Raw genomic sequence first — 24860 nt, forward strand, 5'->3', positions numbered from 1 at the left:
AATACTTTTATTGTTAGATATGATTTTGTCAGAATTCCATGACTATCTGTATTGTAGGTAGAGAGATAACAGTGAAACTATGATCAAAATACTCATTCTACCTACATTCTCGAATTGCATTAACTTCTTGTAAATTAAATAATGGTGAAGTTTAACAATTAATCAATTTGCTGGGGACCCCCTGGAACCCCCTCAAGGACCCCTGGTGGTCCCAGGACCCCACGTTGAGAACCACTGCACTAGACCACAACATGGATGCAATGAGCCTCTGGCACCGCTGTCATAACAGAGTGACCCATCAACCATGTTTCTCGCAGCGTGAACGCACAATGAGAAGCGGTGGTGAAATTTTGCCTAAATCCAAATGAGGGAGTGTAGATTGTTAGGAGTGATGGTTGGGTTAAAAAAAAAAATCTGGACCTAAAAGACTCTGATGTCATTAAGATGCGCAGGGTAACCCCGGACAAGGTTTCTGCCGCTCATGAGTGACATCATCCTGGCGAGAGAAAGCAGTACAGTACATGCAGGAAGAAGAGCCGTGACACAGAACACACAGGACTCTTTCTGTCTCACATAATACAGCACTCACACTGTACAAAACACACACTAGACTCGGGCAAAATATTAGCTGAATACATTTTTGAATATTTAAAAAAACCAAGAGGAGTGCTCGATGTCACCACCTTTTGAGGCTCTTCAAGTGTTGATGCGGCCATTTAAACCAAGCACACCTCAATTAGTTCAAATATTGGCAAAGTACAATATGTACTACACACACACACACACACACACACAAACTGCATATCTCCTTGTAAAGCTTAAAAATGTCTCTCATATTTCAAAATCTCTCATATTCAAAAAACTAGAGTTGAGAATAAAGGTAAATATTATCCACTCGTTAAGGTAGGAATACTCTGGGTTGGTAGTTGTAGTGCAATACCTCTTATGTGGAAAGCACGTGGAGCACTTTTATTTTTTTTTTTAGGTGACTTCTGTCGCACATATGAACTCCACTGTTCCTCCAAGGCCTCCGTCAAAACTGGATCCAGGTTGCATCCTGTTCAGTGGAAATACAGAACGACTTTAGCAGACGTCGGCCATGTGTTTCAGTGTTATAGCTCACTTGGCGTCGGTCTGGGATATGACACTGGAGGCCTCGAACACTGTAAAATGAAACGCCACTTCATTCTCTCCGGCCACCCCTTGAATTTTCTGCGGTTCCTGAAAAGAAAATTCGCCGGGGGGGGTACGCCAGCGGGCGGTGAATCAAGATTCAGTGGGACTTCATAGATTTCCTTGTGCCATTTTGTGTCCTCGGGCTGAATTACCATCAGGGATGCAGAATGGCTGCAGTAGGCAGGGAGCGTCTTGGCGTTGAAAGAAAGCAAAAAAAAAAAAAAAAGCATAGCGGCCAAGTGACCCAGTCTAGCCTGAGTGCTTCATTTCTTACCCCTACAGTTGCAGTCCTCAAGCATGTCGCAGTTCAGTTGAGTGGTCCTTTATTCACATTATTTCCTTTACTTGTGTGATGGCGGCCCCACCCCAAAAAAAATAAAACATAAACCTCGGGATTATTCAGAGTTTCTGATAGTGCTATGGTCTTACATGTCCCCAGTGTCACATCCTTTAAAGGGGGGTATATATTTCTTGCTAGAGTCCCTGGAAGCTCCACAGATCTTCATAGAAGCAGAAGTCTCAAAGGCTCTTTTCCCATTGGTGCGTTTCAAAATGTTCCCGCGCTCCTCCATTGCAGCGTTTTAAAAAGTTCCGCGCACCTCTTGAAGCACTGCGATCGGTCGGCCGGGGGGGGGGGGCTTCCGTTTCCGCGGCGACGCGTCGAGTTACTCCCATCGTCCGTCGGCTGGGAACAATTGGGTGTCCCAGAAATCGTCTACAAGGGTGTGTTTGGTGTGTGTGTGGTGTTTCCTGTGAGCGCTGTAGGGTGTGTGTGAGGGGGAAAGCGTGTGTCAGTCCATCTCCAGGTCCATGAGTTTGTTGCGGGAGCGCGGGGTGTGCATGGTGTTGCGGCAGCAGCACTGGGCGCAAACCAAGCCCAGAACCAGAGAGAAGAGACCCACACCTGTAGATACAGACAACCAAGTTAACACCGTACCAGACACCATGCCACTAATATTACCACTGCTGCAATGACTACTATTACTACTAATGATACTACCCATACCTGAAAATACAGCAATTATTAATCAGTGTCACATCTACTATCTCTTCTCATTAATTATCATTTATTTATTATTGTTATGTTACCTAGTGAGGCTGCTGCTCCATACAAGAGAGGTAACTTTAGGGAGTCCCATACTGTATGGATGGAGAGAGAGAGAGAGAGAGAGATCAATTTAAGTGTAACATATGAGCAAATAATAGACAATATACATGCTAGTAATGATAATGCATAACTGCACACATAGACCAGGGCTGAGGTCAACTCGCTTTAAATTGAATAATATCAAAAGGTTGACAGAGTCTGTAACATTCTCATTCATTTGTTCTTCCTTTAATGAATTGATGCCCTCCAATTTTACTGTGTAGCGCAAACTGCAAGACACGTGAAAATACAAAAATAGATGTGAAAATTTCAATTCACAGGTGAAGTGGGTTTTTTTCCCCACATGTAGTTAGTAGTAGTTACGTGTTTAATGTGTGAAAATTTAATTTCACATGCACAAGCAACGTGTCCTACAGAAGTACACGTGCTTTGAATTTGCGTTTTTTGTAAGGGACCTTGGAGGAAATGGTGAACTTGGACTGTATATATACTGAAAATATGAATGCAACATGTAAAGTTCTGGTCCCATGTTTCCTGAGTTAAAATATCCCATAAATTTTCCATAAAAAGCGTATTTTGTTTGTTTGCATCCCTGTTACTGAGCATTTCTCCTTTGCCCAGAATTTCTCTCAAATGATTTTCTTATATGAACTGTAACCAAGTAAAATCTTCAAAACTGTTGCATGTTGCTTTTATATTTTTGTTCAGTTTAGATGGAGGAAGCCATTGTATCAGATCCTGCCTTCGACCAGCCGCATGGTAAAATTTCCTGAATTGACTGAACTGAAAATAAACTGAATCCAGGCCTGACTCGCGCACACACACACACACACACACACACAAACACTCCCTTCTCACCAGCGAAGCGGACAGTGAGGAAGACTCGTGATGAAGTCAGCTCTCCAGCTTCAGTCCAGGCTCCTGTTGAGGCCGACAGATACCATGGAGTTGCAGTACAATGGTACTCCCCACTGTCACTGGAACCCACAAAGCACATAAAAACACAGACCTTGTAACTGATAGAGAATACAGGTTAGAAAAAGAGACATACTGTACTTGAAAAAATTGCTGTAGAAATCCATTCAGTAAGTATAAGTGATGTTATCTAACTGTTATCGTCTGATAAGGTGGATTTGTTTCCAAATGTAGGTTACTGTGACACAGTGAACTAGTCTTGTCTTTAGCTCTAGTCTCTACTCCAAAACACTCTGAGTTGTAGCTTGAGAAGAGTCAGCTCAGTTAACATGAACAAACTGCTGGTTTTGGCTGTTTTAGCTTAACCTGACGCACCAGATGGTTTGTTACACAGAACCATCTGGGAAGTCGTCCTTGGAAACTGTTTGGAAAAGGGCAGGCACTTTCAAAAAATACTTGGCAGGTGATTGGATGAACCATCTGTCTATCACCATCTATCACAGGCTAACTTCAACCAATCGGCTCAAGGAACCATATAAACAAACTCTTGCCGAAGCCGGTCGGGAGAAGAGCGAACATCTTTTCCATCCAGCAAAGCCTTCAGTGCCGTTCTTTGCTCTTCTTTCAATGAAGAAATACTCTGCAGTTCAGAAATAACTGATGTTACAGCAGCATCTACTCTAGCCTCTTTAGGAGCCGCCATTGTTGTGAACGAACAGTCGCTTCCTCGCTGTCGTCACACCTAAGCCACGCCCCCAGCTGCCCTCACAGGACGCTGATTGGTCCGCACCGCTGTGGTTCAGCCACAAACGCATAACTTGAAGCCTGGCAAGATGGATTCTCGCGTGAGCGTGATCTCGCGAATCCAGCTGCCTCGCAAGGTAAGTTTTAGCTAGCTAATCAGCAAGCTAATTTAGCAAAGCAACTGATGTTATTGTTAACATGCTAAAACTAGTTTCTACTAAATATGGTAGTGCAAATCAGATGTGTTAACAACAAGACAGTGATGGTTAGCTAACCACATACTAGCAAACATTTGCTCAGGCCAACACGGCTAAAGACATTGAGCCATAACTTGACATTATTTCTACCTTTGTCGATATGACAACATATAATGTGAACAATTTAACAACTAAATAAAGTTGTAAAAGGTTATTCAAAGCCTGTTAGATATTTAGTGTGTGTGTCTGCATGTCAAGTCCAACTTTATGTAGGCCTAGCACATGGCAAACTGGAGGGAACATGGCTAGATGTGAAATTTTGCTTAATTTCATTTTCTTTGTGTGTGGGGGTTGGGAGATTGCTTAAAGTGTATTTCCTGTAGGTTCAAATAATGTCTTAAAGAGCAAAATTATGGTATATAAACTTTCATATCACCTCATATTAGTCTACTCTTATAAGCTATTTCACATTGGAAAAAGTTGAACTACAGAAAAGCCATCCTCAAGAGAAACAGTTTTGTTAACGTTGCTTAGAAAAATATAGTTCAAGCAACTTTGTAAAAAAAATGATCATATCTACATCTGCATTGTCATGCAATACAATATTATTTCGAATTATGTAGCAGCTCTAATGCTAAATGGTAGGTAATCTTAGATGATGTGCGGCCAAGTCTGGCAGTTTTGTGTAGGAGTCTGGAAAAATTTACACAAAATATGATATAAAAATAACATACTGCTTAGAACTAGCAGGGACCACTTTTGCTGTTTCTATAGGAAGTGAAGGCGGAGGGTGATGGGAGACTTTGTACAACAATCGATAAATCTAGTGGTTGCTCATCTGAAATATCTAAAAGCTTGAAAACGAAAACTTCACTCACAACAGAAAACAGGCGGGAATTGAACCTGGGTTGTTTCAAGGCCAAACTACTTCATGTTTCTGGTAGTGTCTCTTCTGCCTAATCCTTTCCTAGGGCCTCATTTGTAAAACTGTGATTCCACACTAAAGGGTCATATGCGCACAAAAGAGGAAAAGTACATACGGACATGATCAGATTCCACACAATTCCCCCTTTATAAATCCCAATAATTGTGAAATGGTAACGCACGTGCACGAGCCTCATACTCCACTCCCTTAACTCCCACATTTAACCATAGACGGTTAATGAAACGCCCTGAATGAATACTGATGTGCATGTAAATGTACTTTAAAAAACAAAAAAAAAAGAGAAATTCACCAACCAAAGAAAGTTCAGCAGACACACACACACACAAATACTAACCTGTCCTGAGTGCCGTGGATGTTCAGCATGTAGGTGTGTGTGTCTTTGCGTTCTATTGAAATGTCGCTGGACGAGTTGCGAACGTCTTTCCTCACAACGCCAAAGCGGTCGAGGCTGGCCAGCTGGGACATGGTGTCTCCGCCCCGCAGCCTGGTGAAAAACCAACGCACCTCGTACGCCAGGTCATCTGGATGGAGGAGAGCGAGGGAGGGAGAGGGGGGAGGGAGAGAGAGAGAGAGAGAGAGAGAGTCGAAGTTTAGTTTAGTAAACCTGAATATGACACACATATTTGCACATCCTGTATACAAGTTGTAGATTTGTTTTCTTCATATTTCTTCATATAATCTGTATATTTTTTTTGGTACATCGTCATATTGTTTCATCAATTTTTGTCATAGTATATTCTACTGCTCTTATTTTGCATGCCCTCATAATGCTGTAATTCATATTTTTTATACTGTCATTTCAACATTTCTACTTATGGTCTTGACATGCTGGAATTGTTGGCTGTGTTATGGTTAAAATCCTCCATTCACTATTCTTATTTATTTTTTTATCTCTCTTTTTCTTTGCTGTATCCTATTGCTATTTGCTTATCATAACTTAAAATGCTGCTGAAGATGTTATTACATTATCTGGCAATTGATTCCAACAGTTTTAGTACATTCTCAACTGCTTTGAGTGACGCTTTGTTACATTATCTGATGCTTATTATATCAGCTGCTACAGCTAATTATCTTCACATTATACGTGCATGACAATTATTAGCCTATAATCAGAGCATGATATAATCAACACAATGTGGACACATTTTAGGGGGTTGAACACTTTGTGGCAACTGTATAGTTAATAACATGGCATTAAAATGAATGTGATTTTCTGATGCTTATATGCAACACAATGCACTAGTGTTACATATGCTTATATATATGCCATAGGGATATGCCATGGGGAAATGCTTATATGTGTGCATACCATGGGGATATATAAGGATACCATGGGATATATAAATATATATAATGTATGATGATATGATGAATGAATGAAACCTTTAATGCCCCGGAGGGAATTTGTCATGCACACAAATGAGCAACATTAGAAACATTAAAGACATTGCTGACACTGCATTACAAAATATAACAACGACCAGCATAGGGACACAAGTCATCAAGTCACAACCAATAATGATACATAGGCATAAGTCATCATCATCATCATCCTCATACAATAATTGTAATAAAAAATATATATAAGCATGGTAAATAGGTAACACTAGAAATGCTTTGCATTCTAATAAAATAAACCAGTATATATCGTAGATATAGTAATCACATTATACTCCCATCAGAAAGTGTCATAATGTATAAAGCATTATGTATCTGGTATGATACAGTTATGAAGTTGTTATAAGCAACTTTCAATATGTTGAGTTGATGGATTACTTATAAGGCATTATGACTCTGACTCATATGACTCATATGAGCAGAGTCTCCAGGCGTAAATCTGTGACTTTTAACAACCTTATAACACTGTCATGATCATATTATTCTTTATGAACGACATTTAAAATAAAGGTGTTGCCTATCACATTTTAGAGAGAGAGAGGAATGGGAGCTAGACAGTGTGTGTGTGTGTGTGTGTGTGTGTGTCTCATGCAGTCCCAATTTCACATCAAATGCAGTGACAACAACAGAACAAAGGATGTAAACCAGAAGAATCAGTTCAGACTCCCATAACAACTCCATTATCACTCTGTTAAAACACACACACACACCACACACAGGCTGTCGTTTCTTCTCCCATGGAGAGAGGGAAGACAAAAAAGGACGGCGAGAGATGGACGAGCGACATGAAAAGAAGAATAGCGATGAAAGGAGAAAGAAAACATGGACGAGAGAGCATGAGTGATAATACATCTAATCTTTGGAAAGGGGGCGAGCAAGAGTCATAGACAGTAAGAAATAGAGGAGGAGAGAGAGAGAGAGAGAGAGAGAGAGAGAGAGAGAGAGAGAGAGAGAGAGAGAGAGAGAGAGAGAGAGAGAGAGAGAGAGAGAGAGAGAGAGAGAGAGAGAGAGAGAGAGAGAGAGAGAGAGACAGAGAGAGAGAGAGAGAGAGACAGAGAAGCACTAACTAGTCATTAGTCTGTCAGGGAGAGAGGGACTATTAGCACTGTACCTCCTACACACACAAGCACACACACACGCACGTATACACACAGTCACACACACATACACACTCGTGCACGTATACACACACAAACACAAAAACACAAGCATGCACACTTGCTCTCTTTTTCTCACACACACACAAACAGTCACTAACACACACACACACACACACAGTCACATGTACGCACACACACGCGCACACACAAGTGAAGCGCTACAATAAAAACCCCATGGAGCCTTAGTCATCCTCTGTGATTTATGAGACAAATAGAGGAGGAGGAAGAGGGAGAAGGATATAGAGGACATTTTAGAGCGGCAACAGAGAAACAGACAAATGATGAAGAAAAAACAATCATGAAAAGAAAGAGAAAAAAGAGAATGAGGGATGGAGATACAGAAACGAGAGGAGGAAGACGTAGACAATAGAGAGAATATAACAAGAATGTGTTGAAAGGAGAAAGGAGAATGGAAGGAGAGGAAGATACACATTTGAACTTCTCTCTCGCTCTCTTCCCTCATGACTTTAATATTCAAGTAGAACATCACTAGAAATCACATCTGGTCCAGTCAGTGGGGTCCACCTCTGATATGATGGATATGATGCAGTTTGACTGATTACATATTTATTGTAGAATTGATCAATACTCCACTGGTTGTCTATGGGAAGACCTTAACCTGAACTGATAAGACATTTTGATCAGATTCCACACAAGTACGAATGAAGATGTTGTTAGTAGTAATTGTAGTAGCAGTAGTATTAGACGTAGTAGTAGTAGTAGCAGTAGTAGTAGTAGCAGTAGTAGAAGCAGTAGTAGTAGTAGTAGCAGTAGTAACAGTAGTAGTAGCAACAGCAGTAGATGTAGTAGTAGTAGTAGTAGTAGTAGAAGCAGTAGTAGTAGTGGCAGTAGTAGTAACAGTAGTAGTAGTAGTAGTAGTAGTAGCAGTAACAGTAGTAGAAGCAGTACTAGTAACAGTAGTAGTAACAGTAGTAGTAGCAGCAGTAGTAACAGTAACAGTAGTAGTAGTAGTAGTAGCAGTAGTAGTAACAGTAGTAGTAGAAGCAGTAGTAGTAGCAGCAGTAGCAGAAGTAGCAGTAGTGACAGCATAAGTAATGGGAGCAGTAGTAGTAAAGTAGCAGTAATAGTAGTAGTGGTGGTATCATCCTATTTTCAGTTTTTCAGTTCGATTTCAGTTTTAGTGTTCCATAGTCTAAATGCTGTTTAGGCTTTTCAACCCTGAAAACAACAAAATTCTCAATTCTAGAAGAATTTGAGGATGTGATTTTTTGGCTTGAAAATGGTCAAATTTAAAGATACTGAATATTGGCAGCTTCAATCCAAACATATCGGCACTGGCCTTCAAAACCCCATAGTTCTCAAACCCTAGTACAAACAGAGCATTATCTAAAGTCATCTGGACCATGATGTTCTGGTAAAACGTATGGCAAACTATATCTAGATATTACTACATTTTAACAGGGATTGTCATTTCTGAGAGAATTTTATGCAAGTCAAGAGTAGAAAGATTTTAACTGCACCTGATGTGAATGAAAAACTAGTACAGGACCAATTCTCAAATCAGATACTGATTTGGAACATTTATAAACTTTAACCATTATATTTAAATCATATGACAAACATTTGCAAATGAGTTGTACGGCATTAGTCATGACATTAGTTAAAATTTTATATTTGCTTCATAAGTGCACAATAGCTATTACTAATACATAATTAATTGTAGTTAGACTTACAAATGCTTCTTTAGGAAGCCATAAATAAACCTGACATTTTTTTTTCTAATGATGTATAAATTGTTTATCATCAACAAGTCATGTTTAAATGCTTCATAAACTATTTACGAATGCTAAATTGTTGTACTGGACTGTACTCACATTTTATTCATGGATCATAAATTATTTAACATCCGTTTGTTAAATTTAGTTTGGTAGGCAAACTAAATTTAGGCTTCAAAATCAGGAGAGAAATGTACCCATTCCTACGTTTAACGACAGAATTTGGTAGAAAAATAATTGGAAAAGATGCCTTCCTCCACTCATGTTAACTTCAGATTTTTAAGGGGGAAAAAAGTTAACAAAACACCACCAAGTTTATTGCTAAATGTCAAAGACAAAAAAAGAAAGAAATCCAAAACACCCCAGCTCCTCACGGACACTAGGAAGTGAATGGGGGTAAATGCCTCTGGTCTCGCTGTTAAATCTGACCAAATTGATGGTGATGGTGATGATGATGATGGTGGTGATGAAGATAGTTTGGGACAGCAAAAGGCGAAGACAAGTAGCCAAGCGCTCCTTCCAACAAGAGAAAAGGAAACAGGAAGCGACACGAGGGGAGGCTGTGATCGCTGTAAGGGTCGACTGACCACACACACACACACACACACACACACACACTCCCTCCAGACTCGCTGACCAGAATCATCTGATGAGTAAAGTTCTGACAATGAGGGAGGGCCGATTTGCCCATTAACATCCTGAACCATTTTTGGTAGCATTTTTGTGCCTTCCATTATAGAGCATTATGAAATGAAAATGACTTTTCCATGACTTTCCATAACTAAGCCCAAGTGCTCCCATGACCTAAAAAAGTCTTCCTTCCTGGTTTGTTAATGTTGTTTTTCAGTCCGTTTCCCACTCCAGTTGGGCTGAAAACCATCTAATGTAATGATGAATGTGTGAGACAAGTTGGAAAATCCATTCTGCTATATTCCTATTTGTGACTCCTTTTGAAAGTCAAGCAACCTCTCAAAATTTCATGATGTTCCAGCAATGACCAGTGAGGACCCTGGTAGGGCACACATACATTTCCTGGAAGTATTTTTTAACTTTATTAACTTTTTGTACATTCCGGAACAGGGCATCTATAGATAAACTCAGAAAAAAGAGAGTTCTTTGGTTAGGCTAGCTGTTCTATGGAAGGCATTTCACACGTTCTGTAGGTCTGAATCACATAGGAAGCTTTTCTGAACGCGTCTCCGCCCTTTATTTTTCAGTATTTTCAATGCTTTGGTCTCCTCTAAAGCGTGAATTAGACTTCTCCGTCAACAACGCGGGGAGGCACGCCAGGTGGGAGGGTACGCCGGTGACAGCATTTATGATTTCACGTTGGTGATCGTGCAGTACTCCACCAAAACACTAGACGGCAGTAGCGTGCTTTGTTAACATGGAAGTAGTAACAGAAGAAGTAGTAGTGTTTACGTTGTCTGAAACTCGTGTTCTGGGATATTTCTCACCATGAATTCACGGACAGCTGGTAGTCTTTATAATTTGGGGATGAAGTGTTCTACAAATCAATGTATCTGCAGCCCTCCACAGCTCGTCTCTCTTCTATCTGCTCCACTGTCTTCACTATCGGCGGACATTAACCGGATACAGGTGGAAATACGAAGCGAGCCAATCACCGTTCTCGCGGTTGTGCGTTGCCCGACGCCTAGTTACATTTCTGGAGAGGTGCACGTAAGCCAAGTGCAAAGCCAAGTCTAATTTGGCCTTAAGTTGAACATGTCTTAAAGAGTAACTAAACCCCAAAACCCAAATCTGTGTAAAGCCTGACATCTAGTGGTAAAAAGCATTCTACTGAAACTGCCATCTGCTATTGGCTGACCTTTGGTGCCAGGTGATGTCACCACCTGTCACCACAGAGCAGAAGTCAAAAATAAGGAAAATGAAGTTGATTTTATTCGTCTCAGAACACCCTTGTTTGGATGATCAAACAAATAAACTGAAAGCTGATGTTAGCGACAAGGTTAACATAGCATTATCAGAGATTGTACTTCTCTCTCTAGCTCTTCTGGCCAACATTAGCATATTAGCAATCCATGGCAGCAAGGAGACAGAGAAGGTTCTTTGGTCCTTGGTCCTTGCTGCAAAACTTCTCGCTTCAGCGACTTGCTGAAAGTCGGTTTATACAGAAGCTAGCTCAATGGTACACATAAAAATGGCCGCGTCTCCAACCGTCCTGAACGTTGATTTGAATGGGAATGACCGTTCTGTCCATTCAAGCTCTGTGGGTGTAACGCTCTTTGTGTCCTTTGACCTCTTGCTCTCTCTGTTACTAGAGACGCTCACAGCTGAGCTTTACGTTTGAGCAGATGAAAAGAAACACTCCTATATGATCATGGCCCACATGGTTCTTTACATCTCCATAAAGGTTCTATGTAGAACCATTGGTACTATAGAGAACCTTTCTAAAAGAGTTTTGTATAGCACCATAAAGGGTTCTGCTATGCCCTAAAGAACCATTTTCTGGTACTATACAGAACCCTTACATAGAACTATTGGTATACATTACTACTAATGCATGACAGATTTAAATATATTTACTTGAAAACCTTTCAAAATCCATTATATAATGACTATTATTATATAATTATATTATTTCAAAACTGCCTAGCTGACAGTCAAAGAATATAGGTGTTTTTCTGAATTTCTGATTACACAAGGTTTATATCTGACATCAGCATTAATGATCAAAGACATGTTTTGCATAATTCCTCAGGACTGACAGATGAACTCGGGTTGCTTATTTCGACGATGAAACTAACATTCTAGGAACAGAGCTATAATTAGAAATCTGGTTTTCTCTCAGCTTAGTCTCCATCCTTTACTTCCTTTGTTCTTTAACAGATGACAGAATGAAGGGAGGGATGAAGGAAAGAGGTATGAAATGCTTAGTGACAGAGAAGATTATTTTGTTTTTCACATAGAAAACACAACCATAAATCAACGGCAAGAATCAATCAGCAACGTGAACAGGACACAATGTAGATCAACATTGTGAATTAATGATGCACACCAATCAGCTAAGTGAGTACAGATTGTGAATCAGCAGATTAATCATGTGAATCTACAATGCCAACAGCCTTCCCACTATAGCCTTGATGTAAAATTCCATCACTTTTCCGTGATTTTCAATGAAGTCGGAGCACTTCCATGACCTAAATCAGTTCTTTCTTCCTGGTTTGTTAATGCTGTTTTTCAGTCTGGTTTCCACTCCAGTTGGGCTGAAAACCATCTAATGTCATGCATGCGTGAAACAAGTTGAAAAATACATTGTGCTATATTTCTGCAAAGTGACCCATTTGTAAAATTCCCTGATATTCCCAGACTTCCCCAAAGAATTTGTCAAATTCCCTGACTTTCCCTGTCTGGAATGCACTAAATTCCATGATATTGCAGGAATTCCATGACCAGAGGGAACCCTGTGTATATCAACAATATGTAGATGCAATAATTCAACCAATGAATTAAGATGCTCCATACAACTGATGAAAAAGTACTGAAAATTCTCAAAAAACAAAAACAAAAAAAACAACCCAAAAACCTTTAAACACCTTATATTTTGGTCTCTTGGCAAAGATTTGGATTCAATCTATTTGATTTTTCAAGTATTTTACTGAAACTCTGTTCACTTCGATAAAATCAAATCAACTTAATCTTTTTCTTAATACCTAAGATTGGCAATGTTCTTTTTTTGAGTGTATATAGATATTTAATTATTTTCAATGTGGAAATTATTTCACTAAACCTGTAACTTATCAGCAAAGGATCTTGGAATTCTCTTCTAAAAGCTTGTCTAATTATAATAGCACCCTGATCTAGTCCATGGATGGGATAAGCTTAAAAAGGCATGGCCATAATCCAGCTGACTCTGACTAAACCTGTATTTTTGCAGGTTTGAGCTTAAGGAGCTGTTGCTCTGGTAACAAGTTAGACTAAATTTTAAACTTGCTTCAAGGAACAGAAAATCCCGGGCTTATGTCAAATTGTCAACAAATTTATCCAGCTAAATCACAAGGAACACAAGGAATACTACTAAAACCCATGTTTATTTCTCATTAGGCTTACACCCATACACCCTGCCAGGAATATAATTCTGGGGGAAACACTGAATATTTGGAATTTTTTGTATGTTTTTAGCATGAAAATGAAAAAATCAAATTTAATGATGTTGAAGACTGGCAAAAAATATCGGCTATCAGCAGCTTCAATCCAAAAATAGTGGCATCAGCCATCAAAAACCCATAGTGAAAAAAATGTCTTCAGACCAAAAGTGAGTTGTGGGGTGACAGTGTTTCAACATTTTAGGCCTTTAAAGGTTTTGTTAAGATTAAGGCGGTGGCCACATTGATCCGTTGTGTCTGTCTGTCTATGTTGATTTCAATTCATTTTCAATGAGAGCTGTCAGTTGTCCGGACAGGGCTCATGATTTCTTATTTCATTTATACTGTATAGTCTGTTGCTTCTTTCTTCTATGAAGTAGCTCCGTTATGAGCAAAACCTCCCTGTTCTTCTGCCTCACCTGCCATGTTGACGTTCCAAAACAACCCAACGGACAGAAATCTATCCGTCAATAATTCTGTCCATTTTCTGATGGCCACTGCCTAATACTGTGTTCCAGGGATGTCAGAAAGTCCCAAAATCCGACTTCCTACAAAGGAAAATGCGATGGAACACTTCATAATCAAAATTCCAAGTAGGAAACCCAAGATTTCTCAATACCAAGGTTTTGGAGACCACCGGCTTTCTGACATCACGTGAACATGGCGGCATACACTGTAAACGCTACACAGCATTACTTTTAAAATGTTTATCATCCATTGCATGACCTTAAATCTATCAAAACTGCTGTGTGGTAAATGGTTAAACATCTAGATTTGAAATGTAAAGTTGCACTTACAGTTGCTAATGTTCTATGCTAACTAGCTTGCTAATGTTGCTAAATATCATTCATATCAGGTTAGAGTGGTGGTTGCTTAAAAGTTTGAGAGGGCTTGTGACTGGCTGGAAATATTGAGCAGAGTAGGTGAATGAAAAATGCTCACTCAACAGCTATCCTGAAGTGCGCTTGAGCAAGGCACTTATCCTCCAACTGCTCCAGAAGAGGTGTTCAGTCACCAAGAGTAGAAGACTATTTGTACAGGGAAGCTCCCAGGTTTGAGTGTGAGTGAATTAGGGTTAGCCAGATATATGGAGTTGATATTGGCCTTTTATTAAAAACGAGATATCAATCAATGTGGTCCACCGCTAATATGATAGATATGATGCAGTTTGATTGACTACATATTTATTGTAGAATTGATCAATACTACACTGTTTGTCTATGGGAAGACCTTAACCTGAACTGATGCTAATGAGACATTTTCATTCTTATTTTCAAGTATACATGAATATGTTTGGTAGCACTTTACATTAGGGTACACAAACTACAGGGTAATTACTGTGTAATTACATAGAAACTATTAGAAAGTAAATGAATTTATGGTAATAATGAGTAACTATTTGTAATTATAATGTGTAATTTCTGGTGATAAGTAATTATTTGCATGATAACAGTTATATCTAATGTAGTAAGTTGTGCAAACATTACTGAATAATTACTATGTAATAGTTTGGAAACATTTGCTCACAGCCATTAATGTGGGTTTCAATGGAGAATTTTAGTGTCCCATGGTCTTAATGCAGTTTCAGAGGATTTTCCACCCTGATAAGAATCCAATTCTGGGGAAAATGTCTCTCTTTTTTTATTTTGTGGCCTCAAAATAGTCAAATTTGAAGATACTGGCGCAAAATATCAGCACAAAATTTTGGTCGGCCTCCAAAAACCCATATCAGTGACTGTATGGAGGTGAAGCAGGGTGCTTTGCTGAAAAAGAGCATGCAACTGAGACTTTCCACTGAAACCAATACCAATGAAATTCGCAGAAACCGCATTTCAACTACGGGACACTAAAACTCTCCACTGAAACCAGTACTAATGATATTGTTTTAGGGTGGTGTAGCAGCTGCCGTGGAGGGTGGGGGGTGTGTGTGTGTGTGTGTGTGTGTGTGTGTGTGTGTGTATGCTGGATGGTAGAGGAGGAACTACAGTGCATTTCTAATAGAATATCTGGCCCCTGTCTGAGCTAATAAAACTAAAATGGCTGTCTGTGGAAATGAAGACAGTCTGATTGGATTTCTCTGGATTAATCCCATGAGGAGAGTCCAAGGCTTTATACTGCCTGAAACACACACAGACACACACACAGACACACACACACACACACAAGACAAGACTGACAATTACCAACAGTGCTTCTAATGAAACAGTGTGTGGGTGTATGTGTGTGTGCTCTGCTCCATAAAGCAGGACTCCACTGGTAGAGTGGAATACTAAACACTATAAAAACACTATTTAGCCTCATAGAAACAAAGCTACGAGAGCAGGGTGTTCCCTCGCTACTCACCACATGGCTAATAAGACCTACTAAATGAATGCAAATTGTACTTTATATTTTGTATGCTTTCCTTGTAGAGGCCTTCTGAATGAGTTCTAGGGTTCCAAGTTGCTGCTTGATCTGTGAGTTGGGGTTTGACTGATATGGGTTTCTGAAGGCCAATACTGATATTTATGGGGGATTTAAGCTGCTCATAGACGATGCTTTGCACTGATAATCATCTTAAAAACTGAATATTTTCATGCCAAAAATTACAAGTATTCAGTGTTTCCCCAGAATATTCTTGGCAGGGTAGAAAAGCCTCTGATGCCGCTGAGCCTCTGACCTAAAAGAACTTCATTAATCTGGGTTTCAATGGAGAGTTTTAGTGTCCCATGATGATTTTTTTTTATTTTGTATTTTTTATCTAGCACAAAAGACTAGTTCAAACAAAATATCCATAATGTATACCAACATCATAAAGAGCATGTGCAAGGAAGACCAAAGAAACCCCCGAGGGGCTTATGGAGTGTCTCCCTTAATAACAATCATACATAATTACAATATAGTGTCATAAAACCCCAAAAAAGTTTAGAAAGAACAAAACAATATAAACAAATCAATAGGTAAAGTAATACTGTTAAATAAATCGGGGGAAAAGTAGAAAATAAGTAAAAGAATATTAAAAGAAAACGAAAAGAAGAGAAGAGAAGGAAAAGCGGAGTAAAGGGATAAAGAGAGAAACCAACAAACAAAAAAAGGAAAAGATTAGTTAACATGAAGTAATTAATTATACCAAAAAAGATACAGCAGTATGATCACCTCAATAAACATGATGATTGTGAAATAAATACTGTTTGACAGCTTTTTCAAACAGATTGGGTGTGAGATCAAAGAAATGAGGGGGGAGTTGATTGAAAACTTTGGCTCCTCTAAAATGAAGACTAAACTGAGACATGGATGTTGCAACAAAAGTTGTCTCTTACATTGTATTGTAACTATGATTTTCCTCACTTCTTCTGAAGAAGCTATTGAACGTAGAGGGAAGCTGATGATGAATTACTTTGAAGACAAACTGTGCTGTGAGGAGGAAGTTTACTTGAAAGATGCTGAGTATAGATCATTTCTTAAAGAGAGGTTGCGAGTGAGCTAAGTAAGGTGCATGTGAAATGATTCGAACACAAAGATTTTTGAAGGAGATAGATACGATTCAGCTTGGTAGGATGGGTGCTAGCCCAAATGACGTTGCAATAATTAATGTAAGGATAAACCATAGAGTAGTACAACATCTGAGTAGTTTTTTTGTCCAAACAATAATGAACTTTACTTAAGATACCAGTATTTTTGGCAATTTTGGATGAAATTTCTTTAATATGGCGTTTCCAGCACAGTTTGTCATCAATTAATAAGCCTAAAAATCTAGAAGATGAGGTTAATGAAATGATATTATTGTCACTCATCACCTCTACGTCTTTGACACTCATTATATATGCTTTATAGAGTTCCTCAATTAAGTAGGTAATTCCCATGTAAGTTGAACGTGACTTGCGAAATGATCTAGGCTGTTTCAGAGGCTTTTCCACCCTGACAAGAATCCAATTTTTGGGGAAACACTGAATGCTTGTCATATTTTGGCATTTGTGGAATGACAATGGTAAAGCTGCAAGATATTGAAGATCCGCAGAAAATATCAATCACTGGCAACTTCAATCCAAAAATAGTATTGGTCTTCAAAAACCTAACGTGAATGGCACCATGTTGCAATGTGTTAACATGCACACCACCACTGCATCCAGGTCAATTTCCTCCATTATTCTTGGAATGTTTGAAAAATTTTGCCATTCAAAATGGTATCAGCTATCAGCAGCTTCAATCCAAAAATATCAGTATCAGCATTCAAAAACCTAAATAGGTCAAACCCTTATGTGGCGGGCTGATCCCTATGACCAGTGGAGTTTCTCCTGTCCAATTTCTTCACTGACTTCCCCACTGACTACCTAGACAGGAGGAATTATGCATTTCCCTATGCATTTTCATATTCAGAAGGTGAGGGTTTATTTATCTTTGGCAGAGGTGGGGACTCGAGTTACAGTTTTAATTGCCTGAGACTTGACTTGATGCATGAAGAGAAGACTTGAGACTTGACTTTGACTTTGGTTTCTTAAGTCCTATTAAAACCATATTGCATTGAAAAGTCTAAACTATATTTAGTTTTCTTGAAGATATTAAATTGATAATGGACTCTTGATTTGTCCTGACTTGACTTGGTGTTCTACATTTCGACTTGAGACTTGACATTAATGACATGGACTTGACTTGGACTTGACATGGTAATCTACATTTAGACTTGGGACTTGACTTGAGACTTGTGCCTCAAGACTTGAGACTGACTTGGGACTGGAGCAAAGTTGACTTGGTCACACCTCTGTTTGGCCATGTAAAACCTCAGGAACTGGACTCCAAAAGCCACCCTTAAGTGAACCGCACCCTCCTCGCTCTGCTCACACTGATATTCTCCATTCCAAGGTGTTCCTTGTAAGTTGCATCCCCGCTCACATTCCTCTTTAACTGGAGGACCTAATGGACTGAGAATTATAGCCCTGTTCTGCTGTTTAGCACTGTCTTCTGAACACTTTCAATTTGCTTTCCTCTCCTCTTCCACCCTTCTTTCTCTATTGTTTTGGCTTTCATTTGCTCTAGTTTTTATCTACACTGTATAAGTATTTCCAGAGAGAGACGCCGTTTGATGTTTTCACTCAATACTCTTATTTCACTTCTACTGAGCACCTGACAACAGGTAGTCATCTAGAGACCATTGCACATTCATGTTTTTTGACTACAAAAAACACAAAAGACTGCTAGAAAACTTTTATCTGAAAATTGTATCCGTCCAGATACTTTTGCCACTCTGAAATGGGGGCGCCATGAACAAAAAGGGCTGTAGTTCTTTAACCATTGGTCAGCTATAACTGAAAACTCAAATTGAATTAAAGCTGCCAGCCTGTACTTAGTAAAGAGCATGGAGCTAAAACATGAATGTGTCTCTGTACAAATACCAGCAAGAGTTGACAGGATTTTACTATTTTTACTGTGTTTAGCCTGTTTTGTATCTGAAGCTAGTAGTTCCGGAAACTGTTCAGTGAGAATTAGGTTTGGACCAATATGGGATTTTGGACCAGTGGACCACACTGACTGACCCATATCCCCATATATAAAGAAAGTGCCAATATCAACCTCATATATCCGTCTAACTCTAATTCACAGTATTTTACTGTCTAGCTCGTTTTATCTGCAGCTGTTAGCGGTTCACCAGAAACAGTTAATGGAGTGAGAATCACTTAGTCTCTCTAGTCTCTTTCATCCGCTCTCCATCGCTCTCTCCTCACCGCTCATTCTGACGTCTATCCTGCTTTCTCTCTCCATCCCTCCCTCCTCTTCTGTCTCTGTTCGACAGCACTCTTCCCATTCTTTCCCTCGCCACTTTGTTAAAATTCACTGCCTTCTTCTCGTTTTTCCTCTCCTCCTCTTCTCTCTCTTTGGTAAACTCTTGACATTCTGTTCTCGCGCCACTCTTTTCCAATCACTCCTCCCCATTTATTGCCTCCTCTATTCACTCTCTTCCACTCTCGCTCACTTTAACAATCTGTTTAGCTCTCCCTCCACTTTTGTCCCGTTCACTCCCACCTTCTCTCTCTCTCTCCATCCTCTCTCGCTATTCTTTCCCTACCTTGTTCTCTGTCTCCTCGGGCGGCTAACGGAGCGTGAGATTGGCTAATTAACGGCTGCCTGTCGGCCCTGCAAAGACAGCTGGGTAATTTGGTAGGAGAGGAGGAGAGAGGAGAGGATGAGGAGGAAATGAGGAGTACGGGAACCAAAAGAGGAGAAGAGAAGGATGTATTGTTGTATTTATAATAGAAAATTATATTTAAAAAGATTTTCTTTGCCAGGTACTAATCACATAGTGGCAAAAGTTTCTGTGCCCTTGCAAAAAACTATTGTTGTTGTACTCCCCATCAAAACCTTGGGTGGGAAAGCCTAGCTAGAAAACAGTGAAGCAGATGTAAGGCAAACGCAAGTGGTCTTTGGACAAAACAAAACAAAACAAAAACAACGTTAACGTTAGATTTATCTCCAAACCATCCAGGTCAAATTGTGTGAGTTGCAGCTGACAATTAATTTTAACAGTAGCAGCTTTAACCAACTAAAGTTGCCGAACACTAGCGTTAGCTTGCAGACACTGCTAACAAACAATATGCCTTTCAAAGAAGTGTTACTGAGGATATGAAGCATAATGTTAGCTTATAACTAATAGTAAAGATAAAGGCTGTTAATGCTGACCGTTAAGAAGAATTCAACCAAGCTGGTTTAGAGATAAATTAAAATATTAACAACATGAAGGAGCTGACTGCTAACATTAGCTAATGTTCTGGATTAACATAAATTCAGTTGCTAGCTTTTAATTTGGAACCTTCTTCAGCTCTGCTTATCTCTCCAACTTATCCAAGGATCATTACATCTTACTTTTATTTTTTTAGCCATAGACGGATTGAGTATGCTTCTGTTCCCATCTGCCAGGTAGAGTATGATGTAAATCAAATATGGTCACCATGTGAATGAAGTGAATTTCTGCAATGCTAATATGTCTTGTTTACTGTTGCTGATGGATGAATGCAAGAACATTTTTATAATGAGATAAGCAGGAATGTAGTGGAGGGTAAACCCACCTAAACCCTGTTTACCCATCTTTTATTTGAAGAGTTTGCCAAATTGTTTAGGCCTGAAAAAATCTTTACAAAGTAAACTCACAGTATACATCACAGTAAGTAGCATCAAATTGATGTAAGCTGTTTGAGGATAGAGTCTTTTAAGGGGGAAAGGCATAAATGAATACTCTACTGAAAATAATAGATTTTTTTTTATCATATTTATGGTTGTTTGCCTTATGGTGCTCACCAGCTGGAGGGCATAGTTTACCTACCTTTTTATACCACTGGTATACTAGTGGTGATGATTTTTATTTTTTTTACATTGAATCTTAATTGAATTGCCTTAATCAACACTTGACAATTGCGGTCCTCCAACTTTATCTTCTCTATTCTTGTATACCTCAGGCTTTCTTAGGAGGCTACAAAGAGGCAGCATGTCTCTGTGAGTGAACCAGCAAGGAACAAAGCTTTATTTTCTCCCTGAGGAAAAAACACTGGTGTGCTGTGTTATCTTAACAATGGCATTTCAGAGTGGGAAAAAGATGATACGTTTAAAAAACCCAAACTGTCATCGTTTTAATGACAGCGCTTCAAAACGAGAAAAATGTCTTTGATGGTGATGTCATTGCACTACCACTGCTTCAACACAAGGACAAGAACGAACTGTCACACACACACACACACACACACACAATTCCTGACATGCCAGTCATTCCAGTGGTAATGAGCGCTGTGTCTGCATGCATGGGCATGCTGAGATAACAGATCGGTGCAAAAACAACACAGGGTCAATAGGCCAGCTACACAAACACACTAACACACACACATACAAATGCATTCAGTGTAGATTTGATTCTCCAGCACCTTAGCTGGGTGAGTGGTGGACACTCTATACACTTCAGACCACGGGACACTAAACGTCTCTATCGAAACACTGGTGAAGTTTGTATGTCACACAGGAAGGTAGCTCCATGTCAGCCTTCTCCAAAACAACAGAAGTGGCTGAAAACCGGTTCCAAAAAGAAAGAAGAAAGAAAAAAAACGACCATAAAATTCCTCCAAACAGCTTCGTGCAGCATAATCCAAGTGTTCTGAAGCCAAACTATTGCACCGTGGGTCCAAAAGTCCAATATGTACCTCAGGTCTTTTGGAGACGGCTGATGCGGAGCAGCGCTAGCAAACTCGCGGTGTGTTATGAGGACATACAAACTTCACTGGTTTTCGACTGACATGAGGGTGTGTAAATAATTACCAAATTTTCATTTTTTGGGTCAACTATTCCTTTAAGGCAGGGTGAGGTAGGCCCCATATATCAGCATTATCCTAATTTTAACCCATGAAGTTACAAGTACATGTTGCAACCTGTAGCCCATTAAATCTCCTCTAGGTCAAGACTCAACTTTTCCAGCCTGGTGTCCAAACTAAACCCAGAAACCCTAGACCCAGGTACATTAAAACAGTGTTTCTCAATGTGGGGTCCGGGGACCGGGGGTCCTTGAGGGGGTTCCAGGGGGTCCCCAGCAAATTGATGAATTGTTAAACTTCACCATTATTTAATTTACAAGTTAACACAGTTAGAGAATGTAGAAGAATGACTGTTTTGATCATAGTTTCTCTGTTATCTCTCTACCTGCAATACAGACAGTCATGGAATTCTGGACAAAATCATATCTAACAATAAAAATATTCTCAGATTTGGGTCCGAGAGACAAAATCTCATCAAATGGGGGTCTGTGGCCCTAATGTGGACTAAATTAGGGGTCCTTGATATGAAAAAGTTTGAGAATCACTGCATTAAAACATACAGGTACCCAAACTGACTAAATGTACACTCCCCTCTCATTCGTTAAAGCTGTACTAGGTGAGATTTATATATGATTATATTATGATTATTTATATGAGATTTATATGTGTTCACCAATCTTATCAGTGTCTCTGTCCACCAATGATAGCTGAAGCTGGTTATTGAAGTCCTCAAAATTCAAACAAATGTGTGAAATTGCCTATTACAACCCATAGTATCTCACTTCCTGGTGCTATGGCTTCTGGGTACTTCCACTATTAATGACCAAGTCGAAACTAGATAAAATAATATCAGCATCTGACTAAGCAGTGACAAATATTTTGTGTGAGAGTGAGAAAGCGTGTGTGTGTGTGTGTGCGTGCATGTGTGTGTATGTGTAGCCCATTCCTTAGAAACAGTGGAATACAGCTCTCCTGTTGGAGCTTGTTTTTATGATGGGCACGATGGAACTGTTGCTCAACCTTTTCAGCAATTCCTTGAAGTTCCCTTCTCTTCTTACTGTGTTAGAACGAGTCATCAAATCATTTATATGAACACACATACACCCAACCACACACACACACACGTAAATACATGCATGGGTACAGTTTCCTTATTATTACACAATAACCACTTGAGTAACTGTACTGACCCATAATCTGAACATCACCACACAAAGGAACAAAGGTGCAGAGTGATGTTGTGTGATATTTGGTCACACCCTTCAAAAGTATTTTCTTTATTTCACCTGTGTGTGTGTGTGTGTGTGTGTGTGTGTGTGTCTAACACTAAGCACCTAAGGAAGTGAAGGTTTGGCCGCGGTCCAAACTAAACCAACCGAAGCACCACACCTTTGGTGAAACACCGTCGCTGAAATGTGTCACTCGATACCAGTTTGCTAATTGGTTATTTATTAATATTATATTATACTGTGGCCAGTGTGTCATACACATTCTAACAATGATGTGTCTGTTGGCTACTGGGAGATACCCAGTACAACCAGTCTTCTACTGCAGTGATTCTCAACCTTTTCATATCAAGGACTCCTAATTTAGTCCACATCAGGGCCACGGACCCCCATTTGACGAGGTTTTGTCTCTCGGACCCAAATCTGAGAATATTTTTATTGTTAGATATGATTTTGTCCAGAATTCCATGACTGTCTGTATTGTAGGTAGAGAGGTAACAGTGAAAATAACAGTGACCCTCTGGAACCCCCTCAAGGACCCCTGGTGGTCCCCGGACCCCACGTTGAGAACCATGGTTCTACTCGTTGCCACTGAGCAGCTCCACTGTTTTAATAGATTGATGTCCCACCACAAGCTGACATAATAACAATAATGATAATAAATTAATAGAAGCTTGAACACATTCTTACTATCCTTCCTTCCTGTCCCACTCTCTTTCCATAGTCAGCATGGCCATGGGTAACTAGCCAATCAGCTGTTTTGCTGGAGGGGAAATTCTACCCATAGTGCAGCTGTCTGTCTGAGCACGCTCAGCAGCCGCCGAGCCACAAATCACAACATTCCACCGCTGTGTGTCTGGGTGTGTGTGTGAGAGTGTGTGTGATAGAGAGAGAGAGAGAGACAGACAGACAGAGCGAGAGAGACAGACAGAGCGAGAGAGACAGACAGAGGCAGACAGAGCGAGAGAGAAGAGGGAGACACAGAGAGAGAGAGACAGACAGACAGACACAGAGAGAGAGAGAGAGAGACACACAGAGAGAGAGAGACAGACAGACAGACACAGAGATAGAGAGAGAGAGAGAGAGAGAGAGAGAGAGAGAGAGAGAGAGAGAGAGCGAGAGAGAGCGAGAGAGAGAGAGAGAGAGAGAGAGAGAGACATACACACATACAATACATACACTCCTGTGCAGACATTGGTGCAAAGGAACCAACCAGCCAAACACACACACACACACACACACACACACACACACACACACACAGCCCCAGAAGTGACTCCAACATGCGGACACATAGGAGTAAAGGAATGTCACGTATCTGAAGACACACTAGCACATACACACACATGCTGAGTAAGAAGGTCTGCAGTGTGTTGGGCTCTGCCTTATCTGGTCAATATGAAGATATAATATGAAAAACACATGGCGGAGGGTAAAGAAAGAGGTAGAGAGAGGTAGCCGGAAGGAGGAAGAGAGAGAGTGACAGATGGAGAGAGAGAGAGAGAGAGAGAGAGGGGGAGAGGGAGGAGGTGAGAGATGTATGGCGTCATGTAATATGAACAAGACAGAGTATGGAGGTGATGAGGCAGAGAAGGGAGGGGAGGACAGAGCAAGGGAGGAAATGAATGGAGGTTAGAGAGAGAGAGAGAGAGAAAGAGAGAGGAGGAGAAACAGATGAATGGAGAGAAGAGGGGAGAAGTGGAGGAGGAGGATCACATTACATAAAAAAAAACACGATCATAATAAAAACTATTCAATAATAAATTTGTGACCACATGTAAAAATTGTAATTTTGGCTAGATTAGTCAATTTTGGGATATTCTAATATTTTAATATTAGATATTTCAATATATATATTATATTTACAATAATCAATATATAAAC

General features: G+C 39.8%; 1 protein-coding gene across 1 annotated transcript in view; it reads right to left on the reverse strand.

The window, feature by feature from the left end:
• Nucleotides 1-1808: 1808 nt before the first annotated feature.
• Nucleotides 1809-24860, reverse strand: part of ptgfrnb (prostaglandin F2 receptor inhibitor b) — an 80113-nt gene continuing 57061 nt past the window's right edge. The window contains exons 12-15 of the mRNA XM_071515114.1: nt 5421-5607; nt 3143-3261; nt 2266-2316; nt 1809-2080 (exon numbers count right to left, since the gene is read on the reverse strand). Of these exons, the coding sequence (XP_071371215.1) occupies nt 1968-2080; nt 2266-2316; nt 3143-3261; nt 5421-5607 (470 nt within the window). The 3' untranslated portion in view covers nt 1809-1967. The remainder of the gene's footprint in view (nt 2081-2265; nt 2317-3142; nt 3262-5420; nt 5608-24860) is intronic.

This window comes from Centroberyx affinis, unplaced genomic scaffold (genome assembly GCF_046629955.1).
Source record: "Centroberyx affinis isolate AG114_WGS23_722 - 3 ecotype Tasmania unplaced genomic scaffold, CSIRO-AGI_Caff_v1 ptg000309l_1, whole genome shotgun sequence".
Lineage (NCBI taxonomy): Eukaryota > Metazoa > Chordata > Actinopteri > Beryciformes > Berycidae > Centroberyx > Centroberyx affinis.